This window comes from Schistocerca nitens, chromosome 4 (assembly GCF_023898315.1).
Source record: "Schistocerca nitens isolate TAMUIC-IGC-003100 chromosome 4, iqSchNite1.1, whole genome shotgun sequence".
NCBI lineage: Eukaryota > Metazoa > Arthropoda > Insecta > Orthoptera > Acrididae > Schistocerca > Schistocerca nitens.
The window spans coordinates 593,439,216-593,464,392 of record NC_064617.1 but is presented as its reverse complement, the minus strand read 5'-3'; the positions used below and the strand labels follow the sequence as shown (position 1 = coordinate 593,464,392).

The following is a 25,177-nucleotide window of genomic DNA, read 5'->3' as shown; positions in this document are numbered from 1 at the left end:
TGTAACAGAGTGGCAAAAATACATGCACATACGTCCACCAATCAATAGAGACATTGTCCTGGACATAATAGCGCACTTAATTCACCCAACATAGAGACTTTTTGGCAATCAAATTCAATCTGCGATTGTTTGGTTGAAAGGAACGCTGTTGCGTGCGTGCCCGGCAGAACTATCAAGTACACCCAGTACGCGTCACGGCCTCTCAGAAAAAAAAAGAAATATAAAACATGCGAAGGCCCTCACTGTACCTTCCAGCCTCATAGAAATTTCCTACTAGAGACTAATTTGCAAAACATGGTTCGCTTTACAGTAATATTCGTCACAAAGATAACCTTGCTGTGGAGTGAACGGCAGTCGTGCTCTAAAGTGCACGTATTTACTGGATCAGAACAGTCCAACGACTGTGTTTCATGCGGGAAATCCACGCACTCAAGAATAGTAAACAAATTTTCTGAAAATTATTTCGAGCAGCTAGTCCATGAGCCCAGGCGAATAGTAAACGATTGTGAAAACACACTTGACCTCCTAGCAACAAATAATCCTGAGTTAATAACGAGCATCAAAACCGATTTAGGGATTAGCGAACACAGTGTTGTCAGGCAACGGCCTTGCCGCAGCGCACACGCCGGTTCCCGTCAGATCACCGATGTTAAGCGCTGTCGGGCATGGCCGGCACTTGGATGGGTGACCATCCGGGCCGCCATGCGCTGTTGCCATTTTTCGGGGTGCACTCAGCCTCGTGATGCCAACTGAGGAGCCACTCGACCGAATAGTAGAGGCTCCGGTCAAAGAAAACCTTCATAACGACCGGAAGTGTAGTGTGCTGACCACACGCCCCTCCTATCCGCATCCTTCGCTGAGGATGACACGGCGGTCGATGGTCCCGATGGGCCGCTTGTGGCCTGAAGACAAGAGTGCGAACACAGTGTTGTCGTAGCGAAACTGAATATTGTAATCCCCAAATCCTCGATAAATAAGCGAAAAATTACCTAATCAAAAAAGTATATAGAAGTTCAGTTGACGCGTTCCTGAGAGACAATCTCCATTCATTCCAAATTAATAATATCAGTGTAGACCAGATGTAGCTTAAATTCAAAGAAATAGTATCTGCAGAAATTGAGAGATTTATACCAAATAAATTAACAAACGACGGAGCTGATCCTCCTTGGTACACAAAACGGGTTAGAACACTGTTGCAAAAACAACGAAACAAACATGCCAAATTTAAACAGACGCAAAATCCCCAAGATTGGCGATCTTTTATAGAAGCTCGAAATTTAGCGCGACCTTCTATGCGAGATGCCTATAACAGTTTCCACAACGAAACTTTGTTTCGAAACCTGGCAGAAAATCCAAAGAGATTCTGGTCGTATGTGAAGTATGTTAGCGGCAAGAAACAATCAATGCCTTCTCTGCGCGATAGCAATGGAGGTATTATCGAAGACAGTGCTGCCAAAGCAGGGTTACTAAACACAGCCTTCCGAATTGCCTTCACAAAAGAAGACGAAGTAACTATTCCAGAATTCGAATCGAGAACAGCTGCCAACATGAGTAACGTAGAAGTAAATATCCTAGGAGTAGTGAAACAACTTAAATGACTTAATAAAAGTAAGTCTTCTGGTCCAGACTGTATACCAATTGGGTTCCTTTCGGAGTATGCTGTGCGTTAGCTCCATACTTAACAACCATATACAACCGTTCGCTCGACGAAAGATCCGTACCCAAAGACTGGAAAGTTGCAGAGGTCACAGCAATATTCAATAAAGGTAGTAGGAGTAATCCACTAAATTACAGGGCCATATCGTTAACGTCGATATGCAGCAGGATTTTAGAACATATCTTGTGTTCGAACATTAAGAATTACCTCGAAGAAAACGGTCTATTGACACACAGTCAACATGGGCTTAGAAAACATCGTTCCTGTGAAACACAACTAGCTCTTTACTCACATGAACTGTTGAGTGCTATTGACAAGGGATTTCAGATCGATTCCGTATTTCTGGATTTCCGGAATGCTTTTTACACTGTACCACCCAAGCGGCTCGTAATGAAACTGCGTGCTTATGGAATACAGTCTCAGTTATGTGACTGGATTTGTGATTTCCTGTCAGAGAGGTCACAGTTCGTAGTAATTGACGGAAAGGTCATCTAGTAAAACAGAAGTGATTTCTGGCGTTCCCCAAGGTAGTGTTATAGGCCCTTTGCTGTTCCTTATCTACATAAACGATTTGGGAGACAATCTGAACAGCCGTCTTCGGTTGTTTGCAGATGACGCTGTCGTCTATCGATTAATAAAGTCATCAGAAGATCAAAAGAAATTGCACAACGATTTAGAAGAAATAACGGAATGGTGCGAAAAGTGGCAGTAGACCCCAAATAACGAAAAGTGTGAGGACATTCACATGTGTGCTAAAAGGAACTCGTTAAAACTTCGGTTACACGATAAATCAGTCTAGTCTAAAAGCCGTAAATTCAACTAAATACCTGGGTCTTACAATTACGAACAACTTAAATTGGAAGGAACACATAGAAAATGTTGTGGGTAAGGCTAACCAAAGACTGCGTTTTATTGGCAGGACACTTAGAAAATGTAACAGACCTACTAAGGAGACTACACTACGCTTGCCCGTGCTCTTTTAGAATACTGCTGCGCGGTGTGGGATCCTTACCAGATAGGACTGACGGAGTACATCGAAAAAGTTGAAAGAATGGCAGCACGTTTTGTATTATCACGAAATATGGGAGAGTGTGTCACAGAAATGATACAGCATTTGTGCTGGAAATCATTAAAAGAAAGGCGTTTTTCGTTGCAACGTAATCTTCCCACGAAATTCCGATCACCAGCTTTCTCCTCCGAATGCGAAAAAATTTTGTTGACACCGACCTACATAGGGAGGAACGATCACCACGATAAAATAAGGGAAATCAGAGCTCGTATGGAAAGATATAGGTGTTCATTCTTTCGGCGCGCTATTCGAGATTGGAATAATTGAGAATTGTGAAGGTGGTTCGATGAACCTCTGCCAGGCACTTAAATGTGATTTGCAGAGTATCCATGAAGATGTAGATGTAGGTAACGAAAGACTGTCAATTTCGATGATTTCATCCAGCCACTGAAGACGATCTCCTTCGTCTGGCAGGTAGACTACACTATGCGTGCTTGACCAGTGGACAACGAAATCCAGTACTCCCTGACTGGTCATATCACTTTACGAAACTCCTCATATTCCAAATACAAATGATCTTCATTATTTTTTCCGAACTTCCGAAATAATGTTGTATACTTAAAGGTCATCAAACCGTTAAAAGAGTGTTGGATATATTTTTACTATGCAACAAGATCACGCATACGCCAAGAGGACAACAAACTAAGGCTCCACGAGCTATAGATCGAGTAAGATCATCCAAATCTTTTATTGTCACTTTGCAAATACTCTATGCAGGGTGGTCAGTAACAGTCTGAAAAGTTTGTAAGGGTGTTGCAGAGTTGTGTTAAGAAGCGACTGTTCACAGAAAATTCAATATGTTACGCCGTTTCCGAGTTCATTGGCATTTACGTTTGCCATTCACGTCGTTTCGTGTGCAAATTCAAGCGGCCTGCCAGAGACGATGTCGCCAAACTTGTTCTTCAAATGGTTTCCTAAAAATGAACAATAACGCTGTACAAAAATAGCACATAGGACGGGAGCCTACGATTGAACCCGAACCAAAGGCTGAGAAGTCTCGTGCGCTATCATGTACGCTATGAGAACAACTTATAATTGTATCTGGCGGACTGTTTGAATCTCCGCGCGTAACTGCCTCACTGGCTAAATCGATACAGACCAAGAAACTTACGTCACTGATTTCATGTAGTGTTGATATTTTCGATCTGACTCATTGTAAACTCATTGTAATACATCTGTGAGTGCCGGCCGAAGTGGCCGTGCGGTTAAAGGCGCTGCAGTCTGGAACCGCAAGACCGCTACGGTCGCAGGTTCGAATCCTGCCTCGGGCATGGATGTTTGTGATGTCCTTAGGTTCGTTAGGTTTAACTAGTTCTAAGTTCTAGGGGACTAATGACCTCAGCAGTTGAGTCCCATAGTGCTCAGAGCCATTTGAACATCTGTGAGTGTAAATAAAGAGCCGGCCGGCGTAGCCGAGCGGTTCTAGGCGCTACAGTCTAGAACCGCGCGACTGCTACGGTCGCATGTTCGCATCCTGCCTCGGGCGTGGATGTGTGTGATGTCCTTAGGTTAGTTAGGTTTAAGTAGTTCTAAGTTCTAGGGAACCGATGACCTCAGAAGTTAAGTCCCATAGTGCTCACAACCATTTGAACCATTTTTTGTAAATAAAGGGCTGTGGAACAGTGGACTAATTACTTGCTATTGACATCACTGCACTGAACCACACGAAATTATTTTTAACATACGTATTTGTAGTACTTTGTTTATCCCATGACCTAATGTATTAATTATTTATCTGTGTGCTGTGTAAGTTATATCGCGGTTTTTCCTCTCATTTATTTAATTTATTTAGCTAATGCTTCATGATACTAGATAATGTGTAATTCTGAACTTCCGTTTGATCCATTATATCTCTCCATGTATGTAAGACAACAGTTATTAGATCTGACCTACATAATGCGGTTAACAAATCTTAGGAGCCAAGTCGCTAGGTTTAAAAACTGCTCATAGACGGCCGTAATGTTAGATATTCTAAAGACTAATAAAGGTATCTAAAATAAAAAATGGGAGCAGGTCCTCGGGAGAAGAATAATGGCATTGAGTTATCTGGTGGTTTAATTAAGTTGCAGAGACAATGACATTATTCCCAACTTCGATAAAATTTTGTTCTATTATAAGTTTGTAGGCTTCCACGACCAGTTTAAGTTTGAATACAATCATTTTGGGTGTTAGTCTGCGTCATTACATATTAGTGTTTTGTAGTGACGTGGCCTAACATCCAAAACGATTTTCTTCAAATTGTGGACTATTCTAAACACCGCTAATGTGAGTAACATCAGACACAAATCATATCTGACATTGCTGGAAGAAAGGATTTTCTTTAGTTTATTGAATTATATTCTATTCCCATAGAATGGTGACCTTTTCTTTGGACTGAGAAATGAGAGCAAGACATTATTCTCTCTGTTGCGACAGGGTGTGGAGCGTGACAAGCTTTTCAAAATATGTACACCTATAAACTCGTGTCTACGCTGAAATGTGCCTGTCAGAGGGCTCATCCAACGACTTCCACTCTGTAGTCTCCTGTTCCACTCTCCGACTGCTCGTAGAAAAACGAAGACATGTATTTTCAGGATAGCTCTAACTTCTCTTATTTTATTACGATGATCATCTACACCTATGGACGCGAGCGCCAACAGAATATTTTCGCATTCGGAGGACAAAGTTGCTGATTGAAATTCCGTGGAATGATCGCCTTTGTTATATTGGTTGCCACCTCAAATTGGGTATGATATGCATGACACTCTCTTCCCCGTTTTTCTATAGTACAAAACGAGCTGCCCTTTTAACTTTCTCGATATCTTTCTGCAGTCCTCTCTGAGGACGAGCAAGAGTAGTGTTGAAGTCTCTTTGGTGAATTAGTAGCATCTACTAAGTGTTCTTCCAACAAGACGCAGCGTTTGGTTCGCCTTATCCACAAAATGATCTACAAGGGGCAGTCAAATATAAGCAGATAGAAAAATGTAAGTAAACTGTCTATTATTTCAAAAGTAATCGCCATAGCTGTTAACACATTTATCCCACTGTGAGACAAGACGGTCAATGCCTTCACGGAAAAGTGGTTCCGGTTTCCTGCAGAACCATGACCGTACTCAAGCGTGGAGCTCTTTGTCCAAATCAAATCGACGACCACGTATATCTTTCTACAGGGTCCAAAAACGTGGAAATCGTACGGGGAGATATAACATCAACGAGATATATATTTTTTTATTACGAGTGGAATATGAACGTGTGGAAAATTACGTAACTCAATAACATGCATTCAGTTATGTAATTATTTCTTAAAAAGATGATATTATGTAAAACAGAGACAATATTTGTTTCACATTCTTTGTTAATCTATGTCATTCTCCTCTTTTGTTTTGTACCCTTTTGTCGTCTTCTTCTGATGCACGTTGCCGACGCAAGACGCGAATCGATTTGAGGTCTGTTGAATGGAAAACAATTAACGTAAAGTTATTGTACTTTTATGTTCATTTGCTGGTAACAACAGAGCCAAATGCGTTAAAACTATTTATGATTAATTATTGAAAATTCACTTCCTGTTTTAATTATAGCTTTGTATTAATTGTTTTATCATAGCTGCAAGAAGCGCAGCCATTGTTAGTTGTCTGTAGTTCTAGTTGAAAATAGCATGGGTTTGTGTTAAACTAATTTGCAAAACAATTTAATAATTTTTTATAGGTGGCATCAATTTAAATGATTAATTATTTATTGAGCAAAGGAAAGTCTTGATTAAAAAAGAAATCCTCTATCTTTTGTTGGCCGCCATCTTAACTTTTATCACAGCGGCAAATTTAAATTACTTGAAATTGCAAACAATATTCCGATGTGTAAGAAATAAATGTACACCGTTGGTACTGAACTCTATTTATAAAAGAAAAAATTAGTCGAATCAGACTGCATTTTCTAAGAACAGTGCTGATGGTATTTATTGCTGAACCAGATTTCATTGCTGATGTATGAGACCAAAATTAAACTACGCACGAATCACGGAGAAAAATATCTGTGGTAGCATAGGTCAGTGTTGTGTGCTGGTGGTATTCTGTGGTTCCTTTTCATGATCAATTTGCTAAGAATAATTAAATCCATCGCCGGCCGTGGTGGCCGTGCGGTTCTAGGCGCTGCAGTCCGGAACCGCGGGACTGCTACGGTCGCAGGTTCGAATCCTGCCTCGGGCATGGATGTGTGTGATGTCCTTAGGTTAGTTAGGTTTAAGTAGTTTTAAGTTCTATGGGACTGATGACCTAAGATGTTAAGTACAACAGTGCTCAGAGCCATTTGAACCAATTAAATCCATCGAAGACAAAAATTATAAAAGCTCTGATGTACGATCTGTAATTTTAGTGATATGAACACAACTTACAGTCAACATTATTACACTACGTCAGGTGGAATTCTTGTGCAATTTGAACAAAATAATTATCCGGGAGAAGTTGTAGTACGAATAATGCCTTATGCATGTGTATAATATAGTCAGTATAATTTACAAAATCAAATCAATGCAACTGCTTTAAAAAAAAAAAAAAAAAAAAAAGGCCAGAGTGAATTCAAACCGCAGAATAGCATAGAGTATCGTATCATCCATATTTATTGCATTTCTCCATGTTGATGATACACAAAAACCGCCACAGAGAAATCGAGACAGTAGGCGCGCCGATACTCATTAAGAACATAGACGAAGGTAGGTGGCTTGAGTCACGAGCCTGGTGGTGACTTCACAAGATTAAATACAGTAGGGAGAGCACGGTATGGAACGAGTCATCAGCAAGTGGCTCGAGAGCACTACAATTATGCCGTACGTGTAGGTCAAAAGGAGTTGATGACTCCCCTACGAGGCTCTACAATTTTGTGTTTTCATACTTATATTTAAATATATTATTTCGTTGCATATTTATATACTTTGTAAGGACAAGTGTCGAATGCACCCAATGAGCTGGACATTTCCACGCATTAAACCTGTACCTACGTATCGGAACTTGGTTCCACCACTAAATTTAGGTTGAAGCAGTGACTGATGGCAGTACCATGAAGTTTAATATAGTTTATCCAGTTTTCTCATTAACTGATAGTGTATAAGAAATTCGTGGCGAGCCTAGAGGAAACCATGCTAGCACCACAATAAATTATTTTTCATTGATCGTATTAAGTCGCGGATTTTCGCTACAAAGTTTGAAGGTCGTAAAGCGTCTTCGGTGGAAGAAAAATATGGATAGGTGCTGTCTTATTCCATTATCGCATAGCGTGGCTGTGGGTCGGAATAGCCCCCTGGGATAGTATCATCGAATCATCTGGAAATTAGGATGGTGTAAGTGTTAGAAATTCTCCTATTTGTACCCTTCGCGTGGTATAGATTGTTAGTTCTCTTATATTGTTATACAGATTGCCAACTTACCACATTTCGGGAAAGTCACCACCCACACATCGTCAGGGAAGACTTCGAAGTTCGTGAAGCGCTGCCACATGTCTGGGTAGAGACTCGTGACGACGGAACGCGATGGCGTGACCCTCCACAGCGGCGACTTGAAAATCCCAGGGCAGGCAGCTGCCACCCGCAGACCAAACTCGTCCTGCAGCTTCTCGAACTTGGGCTCGAACATCGTCTGCAGCACAAAGTACTCTCGTTAGTCTAGCTTAGTAATTCCCTCTCCGTGCACTTTATCCTATCAGTACACATCTATACAGGGTGTTCCATAACTTTAGCGACAAGATTATTTAGATAGTACAGGGTACAAAATTTAGTACATCGATATAAGGGACTTTGGTACGGAATAAATGTTTACTTATTTATTGACATAGGCAAATTTTACTTTACAGCAACAGCAGCATATCGTACCGACCATCAAACTGACAAACGCCAATCGCGGTGCATTTTAGAACATGTTTTTTGCTCGTGTATCATGTCGTTTCTGGAAACCCAGAATCTACTCTGTAAGAATCAACATGGATTCCGGAAACAGCGATCGTGTGGGACCCAACTCGCTTTATTTGTTCGTGAGACCCAGATAATATTAGATACAGGCTCCCACGTAGATGCCATTTTCCTTGATTTCCGGAAGGCGTTCGATACAGTTCCGTACTGTCGCCTGATAAACAAAGTGAGCCTACGGAATATCAGACCAGCTGTGTGGCTAGATTGAAGAGTTTTTAGCAAACAGAACACAGCATGTTGTTCGCAATGGAGAGCCGTCTACAGACGTTAAAGTAACCTCTGGCGTGCCACAGGGGAGTGTTATGGGACCATTGCTTTTCACAATATATATAAATGACCTAGTAGATAGGGTCGGAAGTTCCATACAGCTTTTCGCGGATGATGCTGTAGTATACAGAGAAGTTGCAGCATTAGAAAATTGCAGCGGAATGCAGGAAGATCTGCACCGGATAGGTACTTGGTGCAGGGAGTGGCAAATGTCCCTTAACATAGACAAATGTAATGTATTGCGAATACATAGAAAGAAGGATCCTTTATTGTATGATTATATGATGGCGGAACAAAAACTGGCAGCAGTTACTTCTGTAAAATATCTGGGAGTATACGTGCGGAACGATTTGAAATGGAATGATCATATAAAATTAATTGTTGGTAAGGCGGATGCCAGGTTGAGATTCATTTGGAGAGTCCTTAGAAAATGTAGTCCATCAACAAAGGAGCTGGCTTACAAAACACTCGTTCGACCTATACTTGAGTATTGCTGATCAGTGTGGGATCCGTACCAGGTCGGGTTGACGGAGGAGATAGAGAAGATCCAAAGAAAAGCGGCGCGTTTCGTCACAGGGTTATTTGGTAAGCGTGATAGCGTTACGGAGATGTTTAGCAAACTCAAGTGGCAGACTCTGCAAGAGAGGCGCTCTGCATCGCGGTGTAGCTTGCTATCCAGTTTTCGGGAGGGTGCTTTTCTGGATGAGGTATCGAATATATTGCTTTCTCCTGATTATACCTCCAGAGGAGATCACGAATGTAAAATTAGAGAGATTCGAGCACGCACGGGTTCTTTCCGGCAGTCGTTCTTCCCGCGAACCACACGCAACTGGAACAGGAAAGGGAGGTAATGACAGTGGCACGAAAAGTGCCCTCCGCCACACACCGTTGGGTGGCTTGCGGAGTATAAATGTAGATGTAAATGTAGATATATTAAATATGAGCCACTGCATAAACGGAATTACGATTTTCCTCAAATTATTTTGTGCGATTAACTATTTGTCGAGAATTTCGGTCAGCTTTCTTTAACTGATTCCATCCAGTCTCTCGTAAATTTCTGTCCAGGACGATAAAATTCTTCCAATGAGGGTGGCGCTTGTTGTACATTTGTTCGGCTGTCCGAGCGTAACATCACGGTGCACCATATATGAAGAGTATATCTGTTAGTCCTTATGGAGAGTAATGCACCATCTGCCACAACCAGTGCTGAACTGTAAATTGTGGTCACGTGCGCTTGGAAAAATTACTGATATTTGTTATGAAACACAAGCGTTTGAAATCACGTGCCTCAAACACATTGCTCACAAAAACCTTCTAACGCCTGTAATATTCCTTACGGCTATTGGTTCCACAAGAAAAATACTCGATTGAGGATCCTCCACTCTCTGTGGTCCGCAGCTCGAGGTCGTGCGGTAGCGTTCTCGCTTCACGCGCCCGGGTTCCTGGGTTCGATTCCCGGCTGGGTCAGGGATTTTCTTTGCCTCGTGATGACTGGGTGTTGTGTGATGTCCTTAGGTTAGTTAGGTTTAAGTAGTTCCAAGTTGTAAGGGACTGATGACCATAGCTGTTAAGTCCCATAGTGCTCAGAGCCATTTGAACCATTTGAACCACTCTCTGTACTATTTAGGTCCTAATTTTTGGGACATCTTATACACATTGGCGTTACGCAGTATTATTTTAACTATTTTGACAATCAAAAATTCTTCAAGTCAGTAAATTCGCTATGTCATGAAGCAGAAGCGTTTTCTCTGCAACGCGGTTGAAATAATCATATTCCTATTACCACCAATATGATCCAAAGAGGTTTAGAGAAATCATACTTCTTTCACATAACAGAGTTTACGTCTCCACTATATGTTAGAAACACCTCCCTATCAAGTTATGGGATAAACAAACTAAACGAGGTAAAAACTGAGCTGTGGATTGCACTTACCCATAACGTTACGGACATCACTGATACGACATATCTCTACCGTTTAACAGAAATATATCCTGTGATGAAATCTGTATGACAAGTTGAAAATGTAAGTAAGACTGATAAGTCTTTTGCTGCCAGTGCACTACCATTTGTGATATTTGAAAACACCTCTCATATCGACTCCAAGTTTCAAATGGCTACTGGTTAATGCCGATATCGTCCAAGCCCTCAAAACACCTTCCAAGAAGGTATGAGAATTCAGCTTTTCTTCTAGTATTACTACCCCCACAGCACGGTCGAAAAACCTCTGTATAGTGTGGAACCAATCGAGAGGAATCAACCTCCATTTGTCCAGTCATTGAGTCGACATGTCTTTTGATGGTGCCATTGATATTACCAGTTTCTGCGAAAGGCAGTTAACCTTGTTCGAGCTCAAGGCTGGTACTCACTTTTCACATCTAACATGTGTGACGCTTTATCAGGCTATTGTTGCTTTTCGTTACTTTGTCCCTGGCTTATCAAACCCCATTGCATTCCACAGAACTGCTTTCCTGAGAAGATGATTGTTTTAGATGCTTCGTGTTTTCTTTCTTTTAGTGTTTCCTATAGGGGATCTGAAAACATGTTTTGGGAATTGCAAGATGTCATTTCCTTGGGACAGAGAAACGTTCTGAGACATTACGTCCGCCGTTTGAAATCTCATCTGAAATTTGTTGTTAGGTGATAGTTCAATTAATAGCAAATTCTGTGAGAATTCATGGCTTGTGTAGACAAAGAAAGTGTGAAAATGTCTTGAAAATTCTAAGCAATTTTCAAATTTCGAGACGCCAGTAAAGTAACGAATTAAATAGTATACCTAAGCAACATACAACGTTACCGTGCTGCCTTCAGCTATGCATTCCTGACTGAACGCCGTAAGGTGGTGGCTATGTGTGACCAGCATCACTCAAGGGTTCCGGTCTTGCCATTAGCATACAGTTCTTGACTGTATGATTCTCTCCCCAGCAAATCGTTGCAGATTATATCATCTACGCGACGTGAAGCAGATAACACAAGTTATCAAGCAAAATAGCTAGGAACAAGTAAATCATTGATTCTCTCTTCCGTGACGGGACATAGGTGATCAAGAAAATATCCATAACTCACTTTCAGAAATTTCTCTTGAATCAAATAAAAAATGATTTTATTTCCTTCCGGACACTTAAAAAGGTGAAATAGTAATGAAGAAGGGTAGAATATTCGTGAAATTCAAGAAGCGCTCACAAATGGTATTGTCACTACCCAGTGCGTCACGGACGATAATTATTGTCCGTTTTAATTGTTACCAAGGCGTTGTGGATATATGTGTGCTACTTTAACGGACGGATAAGCGCATGTAACTGTCTTATAACGTCAAGAAACGTATCTAGAAGAGTTCCGCAGTTGTAATCAGAGTCCTTTACGGGACATAGGGATTCGGTCTACAAACACCACATGTGTCTTTTGAAACGATTCTTAATTTCAGCAGACGCAGTGATTTTCTTTCTTAACTGCATGTCATACACCCTTTATTGATCTTCTACTTCATTCATTTATTACACATAAGCACTTCAAAGGACTGTAGACTTCGTTTACTAGCTGCTCCATTGATAGGGATAATCATTAGAGATTTGACCATTACAGATTTCCCCTGATCAATTGGAGTTTATCATAAGATACTGAAAATTCACACATGTAAAGGAAAAAGTCTATGGTGGTTACATGAAGGATACTCTAAAAGTCCAGAAGATGCGATGGAAGCATCGAGAGACAGTGTCTTTTACAGAAGAAACAACCCACATCTATGCGGGCAAAGTCACGCTCGCAGCCTTTAGTGTCCAACGCAGAAACTGATGGACTTCCTAGCAACATGTGCTGCTTTCACTGTGCCATACAGTGCTTCACTGCTGTGAATTCTTGGGCAGAGGGGGAGCGGTGGGCGGCAGGCATCCACTAGGTGTCGTTTTCAGCGAAGTTTCTCAGGTTTCTGCAATATTTCGCAACCCACGCCTTTCCCGAATGGAAACACTTTGCCGCCAGTTGGAAATTCACCCGCATTTCTGCACAACAATGATATTAGTTTAGAGTACTTTCCGAGGCCACAGTATGGCTTTTGCAGCAAATTACCGGCTTCTAAAAGCTTGTACAATGTAGGGTGCCTGCATAAGTAGACATAGACCAACATCTGTGCCACATTTCGTCGTTATCAATACAACAGATGGAGAACAGAAGAAACAGTCAAAAAACGCCCCTCGAAAAGAGTCCGACAGCAGCAAAGACAATCAACCACAGACGCAAATCTCTCATTCTTTTCGTTCTGTACTACATGATTCACGATCTCGTCGACAATCTACGATAAAGATTCACAATCCGAGACTTAATTTTCTCAAGGAAAATATACTTTTTAAGCTTTTTATGCGTTATGAGCATAAATGGATCGCTTCGTTACGGTACACAACTGTAACAGAGTCGCATTTTCATGTATTCCTGTCTTCAGACATTCAGACATTAGCAACTGCTGTCGTTTACAGTTGAGGCACTGAATCCACCATAGGCTACGAACACTGTGAGCTAGTTGCCACAATACGGTTACGACGAGGCAGTAGTAGGACAAGACAGATCCAACGCCAATGAACCTATTGTTCTCATCTCCCCGCCCCCTCCCCCTGTATCCGCCTCCTCCCGACACGTGGCGAAATCATAGAACAACAGGGCAGGCACGAACGCAGTGGGCCTCCTCCCCGTCCGTCGAGGCCTATAATCTGTAGTGAGATGGAAAATCAGCAGCATAGATATCCAGCTTAGAAAATAGCGGTAAATGTTACTATGATATAGGTGACACATGTTTCAGTGATGGAAGCAGTCTGTCGATTTGATGGAATGATGTTTCTTCTGAAGCGAAGAGGCATAAATATTATTTATTTCCCGGCATCATGTCACTCTTTTCAGTTCTGAGCGCCCAGTGAGCACTTAGAAATGACTAGAAAATAGTGTATCCCGCCAAGTATGAGGGCCAGGTGAGAGATTTCTCCTGATATCTTGCAGCGCACGTGTAATACAACTGCCATGCGTTTCCTTCCTCATGAAATATCTCGGCCGCATCCTGTAAAGGCAATGAAGACGCCCCAGTAGCATTTTCAATGGTAAGTGTTTGATCACCCACAATAGAACCAGTTAATGCCTCCTCCGGAGATTCATCTCTGCTCACGTGAATAGCCAGCTATCAAGACAACATTTTGGCACAGACAACGAGCTGTAGACCAGTGTAAAGATCTGGCGGAAAGAGCCAGCGGCTGCCTTCTATGACGAGGCCATGCGAAAGTTGATAAACGCTACGACAAATGTTTAAGTCGGAGCGGCGACTATATTGAGAACTAGCTGAAAGGTGTAGCAAACTGTTGCAAATAAAACATTTTTGATTTTCACAGTGATTTTATTTTGCTGACTTTCCGACCATATTTCCCGAATAGCCCTCGTATTAATCCAATGGGAACCAGGCTGGCCGGTCGATGTGGCCGAGCGGTTCTAGGTGCTTCAGTCTGGGACCACGCAACCGCTACGGTCGCAGGTTCGAATACTGACTCGGGCATGGATGTGTGTGATGTCCTTAGGTTAGTTAGGTTTAAGTAGTTCTAAGTTCTAGGGGACTGATGACCTCAGTTGTTAAGTCCCATAGTGCTCAGAGCCATTTTTGAACCAGGCTGACGGGTAAACACTCGAAACAGCCATGAGTCCAATACGTGTTTTGTATGCAAGTTCTCTCGTAGATTCCTGCAAGTGAACCTGAACCCAGAATATGATTTGTACGTACTTCATTGGGTCGCCCCAGACGTTTCCACCTAGGCATTTTATGGTGCCCCAACCGCTCTTATGATTGCTCCATCGGATACTCGACGTTGACTACACAATGAAATTACAGACCACATTGAATCCATTTTCTCTCCATAATGTTTCGTGAGAAATTACGTCGTTTATTTTCCACCACATATTCTGCGTTAGTATAATGACTATATTAAACCCTTATGCAGTAAAGCGACATCGGTAGCACAGCGTCATGTACACACAACGGTTTTGATTACTGTGAGTCGCCTTGACAACTCTAGAAGGTGGATTTCTATACTAAAAGACTTGAATGTGTTGTTCTTACAGCAGACCTAGAGTAATGCAACATATGTATATGCTTTGTACTCGAAAAGAGGTAATCTTTGGCCAGTTACAAGTTACAAATATACTGCAGGCAGTGCCGAACTTCACAACAAATCTGTAGTTAAGCGATATTGGAGGTGCGGGCTATAACCGTATCCAAGATTTTTACAAGACCTTGAATCACTTAAGAATAACACACGCAGAACAGCGAGGTATGTGAAGATTTAGTGTATTCTGCGTTTTTTCTGACATGCTACTCGAGTGAAAAGGACTCTGATACTGGATTCAAGCGGGAGGTGGATATATCTCTTCCGTCTACTGCAATACGTTCTAGGTAATTTATTTAATAGTGATCTGCTCGAGTCTATTCAACACATCGCCACATTTTATTAAGGCTAATAACAAGACATACACTTATAGGTAATGTAACTATCCTCTCTTAGCACATTCTAGTAAAATCTATACGAAGGACTCTCTGCCGTGTCGAGCTATTGCCAAAATTGCGATGTAACAACAGGAATATAACTGCTGACGATAAGGCAACATAATTTCCCTTTCAAAAATGAAAAAAAGACGAAAATACGATAAGCAATTACGTGTTACTGCTTAAGAAACGTAGCCTTTCAAGTTGCTTAAGTATAATCATTTTAAAATAAGCGTGTTGTTCATTTTTCCCGCATACTATTACCTAATCAAAAATTCCACAGCGCTGCGCTGGCTCTTTTTTTCTTTCTTTTTCTTTTATTAAAAAAAAAAGGAAGATAGGAAGAGGGAGAGAGAGACAGGGCCTAACACCACACTGGGCTGTAGATAAGACCTACCACAGAGCATAAGGCGAAAGCATGTGCTTTAGGAATGAGACGTTGTTATTAACGAGCCATCATCCTTGCATATTGTCCCAAATGGCGTTTTTTCATATAAAGTAATCCAAATGATCTGTGAAATAAACTGGACAAAAAGTAAGAAATGAAAAAATGATTTCCCTTGCAAATAAACTGACCCGACGCTGCACGTTATGTGACATATATTTACATCCTTTGGAAACCTCCGTCCCCCACTCCTCCACCCCAAAAAACCGGAATTATATCTCGCAACCCGTCATGCAGGCGATAAGTAATTCTAGATTAGATCTGTCCTGCTAGGTATTTGCAGGTATTCTACGGCGGTTTAATGTCAATAGCTTACTGTTTTTTATCATTAGAGTAGTAAGGAATGTGATATACAGCTTTCAGCTTCCATCAACATGCGAGTATTACGGAAATGTTCATGAATTGAACTGGGGTTCCCTGGACGAAAAAATACATTCTTCTCGTGAAGCATCATTGATGAAATTAAGAGAGCAGGCATTTCCGGGTCTGCAGTACGACTGTATTGCTACGAAAGTGCATTTCGTGAAGACAATAGAAGAGAAAATTGGCTAGTACGGATGTCTATAGGCAATCATTTTTCCCTCACTATTTGCGAGCGGAATAGTAAAGGGAACGGGTAGTAGCTATACAAGAAACCATTCACCAAGCACTACACGACAGCTTGAGGAGTATGCCTGTAAAACTAGTTGAGCTCTACAATTTAGGAGTCATAACTGGAATTAACGTCATGATCAAAACAACATGCCACCCTGCCTCTGAGGACATGTTGGAGTCCAAAGAATCTCATCGGCCCCGACCTGCCGTACAGCTATGCACTTAGGCGAATACAGTTAGCACCATCCGATATTTCTAAGATGCCTTGGGGTTCTGTAAGTATTGTGGTAATAGGCGTTGACCGTGAACTGCCGTGTGGTCCTGGTGTGTAGGTGTTGACTATACGGTTTAACGGATCTAAGGAGATGCCCTGATGCTGCTACTACCGAGATATACGCTCAATAGCAAGTCGATCAACCACGTCCTTCATGCTCAGACCTCCGACCACGTTTTGCTGTGGATCACAGAGGTGAGATGCGACTTCTCGAATCTGTTGCCGGTAAAGGGCAAGTTTGGTATTTTCCGTCTCGATATGGAATTTCGAAGTGTGTCATAACACTTTAGCGTGGTTCCAGATTCAGGGGGAAAATGTTTCCCCAGCTATAATTTAGCAAAAAAAAATGGTTCAAATGGCTCTGAGCACTATGAGACTCAACTTCTGAAGTCATCAGTCCCATATAACTTAGAACTACTTAAACCTAACTAACCTAAGGACATCACACACATCCATGCCTGAGGCAGGATTCGAACGTGCGACCGTAGCGGTCGCGCGGCTCCAGACGGTAGCGCCTAGAACCGCTCGGCCACCCCGGCCGGGTATAATTTAGCACCTACGCATAATAATCATGTAGTCTGTGTTACCAATGTCCATCTGGTTTAATGGTATGTAAGCAAAACTATACACAGATAGAGAATTACTATAGTAGACATTGCAGATGCGTAACATTAAGTCTTCTCAAACAAATATCAATGTGCTCACTTACCCGTAAGCTGCTGCAATTTACGCGTTAAACACCGCGAAGAAACGCACTTGAAAATCCTGCAACTGACTACTGAACGGTTCTATTGCCGCCAACATACATTTCCCGTAGACAGGACAGAAAATATGGCTAGCACGGAAGCATATAGATAGACTTATTTCCGTAGCTCCACTTCCGAGTCAAGCAGGAAAGGGAATGACTAGTTATAAGTATTACCGTAAGTTACGAGGTAATACACGTTGACAACGCAGTATTTAACTGAATTACTACAAAATGAAGGCATCATGACGTTGTCTTTAAGTGTACCCACCTCCCAGTACTTCTTTTTTTAACTGATTTTCTCAAAAGACTCACGTTTCCATTCTAAGGTAGTATAGACGTCCGCTGCGCTGGGTCTTCATCGTTATTTAGTTAACTGTTTCTTGATGACTGGGCAGAAAATTTTGTAGAATTATAAGTGAGCCGGCCGCGGTGGTCTCGCGGTTCTAGGCGCGCAGTCCGGAACCGTGGGTCTGCTGTGGTCGCAGGTTCGAATCCTGCCACGGGCATGGATGTGTGTGATGTCCTTAGGTTAGTTAGGTTTAAGTAGTTCTAAGTTCTAGGGGGATGATAACCACAGCCGTTGTCCCATAGTGCTCAGAGCCATTTGAACCAATTATAAGTGATACCATTTACTCCTGGGCTCCTGTGTTTTCGTATGATATTTATTATGTGTTCTATTACTTCTTCGGATATTGATTCTGACGAAGTAGTTGCCCAGTGTTTTAGTGCGATAGACATACAAACAAACATGAGGCATCTGTGCTGTTTTTGTACAAAAGTTGATCGTACTCCATGCAGCCTTTGGAAATGATCTTTGAGCCCTTCCCACCTAACAAATGCATTCCTGCCTGCAGACAGGATATCACCTATACAGCGTGTTCGGAAATGCCCGTTAAAAATTACTATGATTGTAGAGGTGAGTGAGCACAAAATATTTTGAATAGGAGCCCATGTTCGGAAAGGCACTGTTTCCGTGCTGCAGCCGTTTGAAAACATGTCTACTAGGAAGGTATGCAACAAGGTAGTCATGGTGGGGCGTTGTTACGTCGGATCGGATGATGTCATTTGACGTCTTTTCTATCTCTCTGACCTGGTCCCAGCTCATGCAAGAGTCTGTGAATGTTACAGCAACATGGTTGTATCACGTTTACGGAATACACCGACATGATCCTTCTGAATGGCAAAGCTCACGGTAATGGTATAGCTGCTCGTCGTCTTTATCAAGACCGTTCTCCACAACGTCCGACACCATCGCATATCCTTTTCGCCACAAGTATGAAACGGCTTCGAGGAAGGATACCTTCACCGTCAGCAGGTGTGACTGTGGTGCTCCAAGGAGACATCGCACGCCCAAATGGGAAGAGGTCGCACTGTAGTCGTCGAAACCCTTCAATGGGTCCACGGGCCCTTTCTTTGGCTATTACTGTGTGGAACTGTAAAACAAGTGATGTACTAGGTCCCGCCTAATCAATTGTTCGTAAAAGTGGTCGTGTTACCGACATGTTTTCAAATCGTTGTAGCACTGAAACGGTATGTTACCGGACATGGGTTCCAGTTCAAAATGTTATCTAATCACTCCCCTCTAAAAGTCCTAGAAATTTGTAACGGGAATTTCCGAACACGCTGTTTATGTTTATTCACTTTCTTCTTCTTGGTTTACGAGGAAGGTGGTAGATGTTCCATTTCTGATCTGGCTGGTGGCCGTAAACGCTGCATATGATAGGCATATTAAGGTATGTCGCTCTTGCAAACGAATATAATCCAGACATAGTGAACATAGAACATAGAAAATTATAAAGAAAACTAGCCAATCCGGCAATGCTTCGTAATGCTAAATTTTTATGCCAATTTGATGTACATCCAAAACACCTTCCCCCTCTCTCTGCCCACCTCCTCCACCCCTTCATCGTTGTCCATCTCCTCCTCCTCCACCCCCCCCCCAGCCCCCTCCCCGGCGCTCTTACTCTCTCTGACCATTACCTCCTCTGTCCTCTCTGACCTGAGCCTTGTTTATTGTTATCCTGAACGAAACCTTGATTGGGGATGGAAGTCACCTAACTAGATTGGGATCATTAATAAACGGGTACAAGAGATATCTTCAACTGCTGAATCTGTGGGGATAGTAGTTACAATGGCAGTATTTCGCGTAGTTCTGTGAATCAGTACGATTACGAAGTTATAATCGATTCAGATTCCGTGGCAATATTCTAATCATTAGCTGATAAGCTTCCCGAGTTTTCTGGCAACAACGTTTCCCGTTTATATATTACAAAAGTGTCTGTCCAAATGTTCATTAGAGTATCGTGTAAAACTCGCATTAAACCGGTCAATAACTCATTCATTTTTGCTACTAACACATCCCGTTTAAAATTTGAAGCATATGGTACATTCTCCAGGACAGACTAGATGGTCGCACGTATCTCGTATTCCTGTGAGAAGTTCTGCTGGACATACTGAACGATGTTTGCATGGCTATCCGTCGCTTCATTCGATTCAGTACGACGGAGCCCCTGCGCATTTCAGCGGACAAATCAGGGCACATCTGCAGGCAACCTTTCCCAGTCGCTGAATTAGTCGCGGTGGGCCAGTCGTATAGCCACCACGATCACTCGATGTGTTGCCAATCAATTTTTTCTTATGGGGAGTATCTGAAGGGCCTTGTGTATGAAACACCTGTCACATCGCTGGAGTACCTAGTGGGCAGGATTGCTGAAGCATCAAGACGCCTTTGAGGTACACCAGGTTTTTTTGAGAGGCTGCACCGTTCAATGCAGCGTCATTGTCAGGCGTGTTTCTGTGCATTCGGACAAAACTTCGAGCATCTCTTGTAGTGGGAGTCCATTTCTAGCATGTGACTAAATAACTGCAACACCATTTAGTAGTCGCAGATGGAATTTGCGACCCCCGATTCCTACGTGATTACTGATCCTTGTTGTAAGCCCGATGTATTTTTTTGTTCGGTTAATGATTATAGCTCTGGCATCGACCGATATATTGAGGGAAGTACTTTTTTTTTAAATGTAACGTTATACTTTTTATAATTGCATTCGATAAGTCTTGAGAAGACAATTACAGTGATGTAGCGTTTGTTAATTTTGACGTTGAAACCTGTCGTAAAAAAGTTCGAGAAATGTCCTAGAATGTGAGAGCACGGTGGCCGGAAACGGCATTTGCGGTGCAAACACTGCCAAGCAGGCATCTCGCACCAGGCTACGTAGTTGTGGTGTACCGGAAGGCAGGCCAGCGATACGAGAATGAAACTTTATTTCCTCTTAACCAACATACGACCTAGATGCGGAGTTCACCTACGAATGTTGTATATGGAAATACGGCATTGGCTAGAATCTAACGTATAATAAAGAGCTTAGGAAAACTATTCCACGTGTGTGTCCTCCCCGATTTACTGGAACTGAAAGAGAGATATCAAGTGTTCACTCTTCAAAAATAAAGAGGTCTCACAATCTGCAGTCAGCATTTACTGTATTAAATATCTAAAAGAACTGTGTGCGCCAGACTACATGATTATTATGCGTAGATACTAAATTATACCCGGCCTGGGTGGCCGAGCGGTTCTAGGCGCTTCAGTCTAGAACCGCGCGACTGCTGCGGTCGCAGGTTCCAATGCTGCCTCGGGCATGGATGTGTGTGATGTCCTTAGGTTAGTTAGGTTTAAGTAGTTCTAAGTTCTAGGGGACTGATGACCTCAGATGTTAAGTCCCATAGTGCTCAGAGCCATTTGAACCATTATTTTGATTTGAACTGTGTGCTTCTAAGAGGTAAAATGCATGCTGTCGGGCAACTATGTGCACCGACAGTGCTCTAAATTGCGTCCTATGAGATACATTCGTTGAACTAAACGTTTTATTAAAAATACTTTGGTGACCACTAGTACAGCGCAAAATAAATATTCTTATTAGCGAAAGGTCATTTCATGCTGAACGTAGGCGTGTAATGACAATGTTACCAGCTACGTGCAATACACGCTGTCGACGTGTTTGACATTGCAATACAATATAGTACACACGCAAATAAACTAAACAATTCACTAACAGTGATATAGTAACCTCACAAATCACGTACATAAATTTTGAAAAAAACTATATCGTTTATTTAAGCAGGTCTTCAAATGGTTGACCATGGTCTGAAAGGCACATTTGCAATCGTCGTTCGCAAGAGCAATGAACGGATGTAAGTACAGTGAATGATGTAGTAGTGGATGCACTGCCGATTCGACGACACACATCGTTTTGCGTAGTTGGGGTCTCGTCATCGGCTGCGTCTTTGAGTGCTCCCCAAAGAAATAAATCGATAGGAGTCAAATCGAAATACCTCGCAGGCCGTCTGACGTCAGAACTTCGTCTTATCCAACGTCCAGGAAAATCGCATTCAGTATTTGCTTTTCAACGCAAGACGAGTGAGCTGGGAAACCGTTCTGTTGCGGCGACCTACACTGTCAAATATCCAGTGGTATCTCTACTAGAAGAACCGGCAGAATGTTCGTAGGAAAGTGTGCCTATGAATCTACATTTAGAACTCCTGGGATTAACTAAGATCCCTCAATGTAATTTCTTATGACGCCGAACCGTATGTTTAAGCTCCACGGCCGTTGGTGTTGCACCTGACGAAGCCACCGTGGATTTTCGGCTGCCCAGTAGAGCACGCTATGTAAATTTACATTAGTTTGGTTAGTAAACGTTGCTTCATCGGTAAAGAGCATACGTTGGAATAACATAGGGGTGTCTCTCAGATGCTGAAGAGCAAACCGACAAAATTTTGTACGACGTTCTAAATCACGGTCGTTGAGTGCCTGATGTTGTGACAGATGATAGGAATGGAAATTTTGTCGATGTAGGTTGCCAGTGACACTCGTCTAGCTGATTCCGCATTCCTTGGCAATATGTCTCGTACTAGGTGCAGATTCATTAGCGTCGTAGCCAGAACAGCTTCTTCGTGCTCTCTGTCAGCTGCAGTCTTCTTTTTGACGTTCAAGCAGCCTGCCCGCATTAGCATCTTAATAATTCGTGAAATTGCCTAGCGCGTCGGCCATTGATGATCCGGATAGATAGCCCTATATCGCTATACTGTTTTTACGGCATTTCTTTGTAAGTAGGCTGTTTAGGTTTTTTTATTGGTAATGCCACCTCTGTATAGAAAAAATCACTGGCTGTGCTGTGTGCAGTCTGTGGCTGCTTTGCATTGTTGTAATACTCGCCATTGTAGTGTTAGGCAGCTGGCTGTGAACAGCGCGTAGCGTTGCGCAGTTGGAGGTGAGCAGCCAGCAGTGGTGGATGTGGGGAGAGAGATGGCGGAGTTTTGAAATTTGTCATGTACTGCTATATATATTATGACTATTAAGGTAAATACATTGTTTGTTCTCTATTAAAATCTTTCATTTGCTAACTATGCCTATCAGTAGTTAGTGCCTTCAGTAGTTTGAATCTTTTATTTAGCTGGCAGTAGTGGCGCTCGCTGTATTGCAGTACTTCGAGTAACCAACATTTTTGTGAGGTAAGCGATTTGTGAAATGTATAGGTTAATGTTAGTCAGGGCCATTCTTTGTAGGGATTTCTGAAAGTCAGATTGCGTTGCGCTAAAAATATTGTGTGTCAGTTTAAGCACAGTCGTGTAAAAATTTTTCTAAAGGGGAAGTTTCATATGGCGACCCTGCCAGGATACCTCACTGGAATCTTCTGATTTTTTTCTTGTAGTTTGTGTAATTAGAGTAGATTTTGTTTATTGCTAGCGCATAATTCTAGAGAAAATCTCCTTTGTAGTTGCAGTCTTTCATTGTTGTACAGTAAAACAGTTGTGGCATGCATGTAGATTTGCACCAAGTATTTCGCAGCTGCAATTAACTAGATATTATTTTCAGTGTTATGTTAATGTGTTCTCTTATTTTTGGTCTTCAAATTGTGTTTTTCTGTGTTGTCGTGTGAAATACTGTGACAATAATGGCGTGTGAAAAACGTAACACTAGGCTCCAAAGTAAACTGAGAAATAATAGTGACGACGAGCGTAGCTTGCCAGCACCACTGTGTAATGAATTAACAGACATTCAAAGTAGTAATTTGGTAACTGTGCATAGGGAAATGGAGCGGGCATCAAACAATTGGCGTGGACAGTGAAACAATTAGTGCAGAGGGAAGCATTACCGATCGATCGGTCGGCAACAGCTCGCCTCAGGAATCGGGAATGACAGGACACAATTTTGCAAATATTGTAGATTCAGGTTTTGGGTCCTCACCGTTTTCTCAAATGAGTCAAGACACGTTTTCCACTTTTCAAAATGTGAATGTTGCCGGTGCAAATTCACTGCCGAAAAGCACTGAGGAACATGTTTCAGACACCAGTGCATTGTTATTACAATTAATGCAACAAATGGGACAAAAGCTTGAAAAGTTAGACACAATGGAACAAAATCAGAGACAAACACAGCAACAGTTAGACACAATGGAACAAAATCTTAAAAAGTTAGACTCATTTGAACAAACTCTTGAACAAACACGTGAAGATTTAACTACTGAGTTACATAACATTGAATCGAAATGTCAAAAAGTCTGTAATGACGTAAAAACTCAAATTTGTGAGCATTTTCAACCTATTTTTTCGCGGCATGAAAATACATTACAGAACCACGAAGCAGCCATAAAAGAACTGCAAACTATTGTTCATGAAAATCATGAGACCTTGCAAGCTAAATTTGACTCAGTTGCATCTACCGATCTGGTTACGCAACTTGCAAAAACTCAGGAAAACTTAAAGGACACAGTAGATACTCTGAAACTTGGTTCAAAAAAACACACTGAGGAAATAAGTACACTATCGGATAAAGTAGCCGAACTTTCAGATCAGTTCACTAACTTATCTACAAAGGTAGATGATGATCTAAATGACACAACACCTGTAGCCTTCACTGACACTGAAGAGTATGAAGAAATTAGAAAATTCAAACAAAATCAAAATCAAATCAATACACAGTACAAAAGTGAAATCCGGGAAGTGCAAGATCAGTTGGCACAAGTAGTACAAGAATTACGTATTTCAGAGGACACTCGCGCCCCAATACGGGAAGAGGGACATAGAAATACGGAACAGCCGCAAAATAATAACACAACACATTTCAGAAATTATGAAAGAAATTGGCAATGTGCACCGAATTTTGAGATTGAACCGCCGACACGACGTAACAATGACCGACATGCGACTCGCAGACACGATGATTTTGACTATAAGCTGTTCATTACTACACGTAAATTCAAAACGTTTAAGAATTCTGGCAACGACATTCATCCACAAGCGTGGCTCCATCAATTCTCTCATTGTTTTCCTCCCAACTGGTCATTGCAGCACAGATTAGAATTTATGTGTGGCTACTTGGAGAACGAACCAGCTGTAAGAATACGATCAGTCATTCACGATCGTCACAGTGAAGGAGAATTTTATCATGCCTGCCTCTCAGCATATTGGTCTCAAGCTACACAAGGCAGACTAAAACATAGCATCATAATGATGAAACATTTCGAACAATCTGAATTTTCCAGTCTTGTGAAATATTTTGAAGACATGTTGCACAAGAATCAGTACCTGTCAAACCCATACAGCCCCTCAGAACTCATCCGCATTTGCTTAATCAAATTACCTGAACATTTACGACATATTATTTTGGCAGGACGTTGCAAAGACGA

The 25,177-nt window shown here is 41.9% G+C and overlaps 1 protein-coding gene and 1 pseudogene across 1 annotated transcript in view; one reads left to right on the top strand and one right to left on the bottom strand.

Annotated features, from left to right (window-relative positions):
• LOC126252865 (luciferin sulfotransferase-like) overlaps positions 1-25,177 on the bottom strand; it is a 439,717-nt gene that overhangs the window by 282,460 nt on the left and 132,080 nt on the right. The window contains exon 2 of the mRNA XM_049953820.1: positions 8,122-8,329. Coding sequence (XP_049809777.1) covers positions 8,122-8,326 — 205 coding nt within the window. The 5' untranslated portion in view covers positions 8,327-8,329. The remainder of the gene's footprint in view (positions 1-8,121; positions 8,330-25,177) is intronic.
• LOC126254000 (5S ribosomal RNA) lies at positions 599-716 on the top strand (annotated as a pseudogene).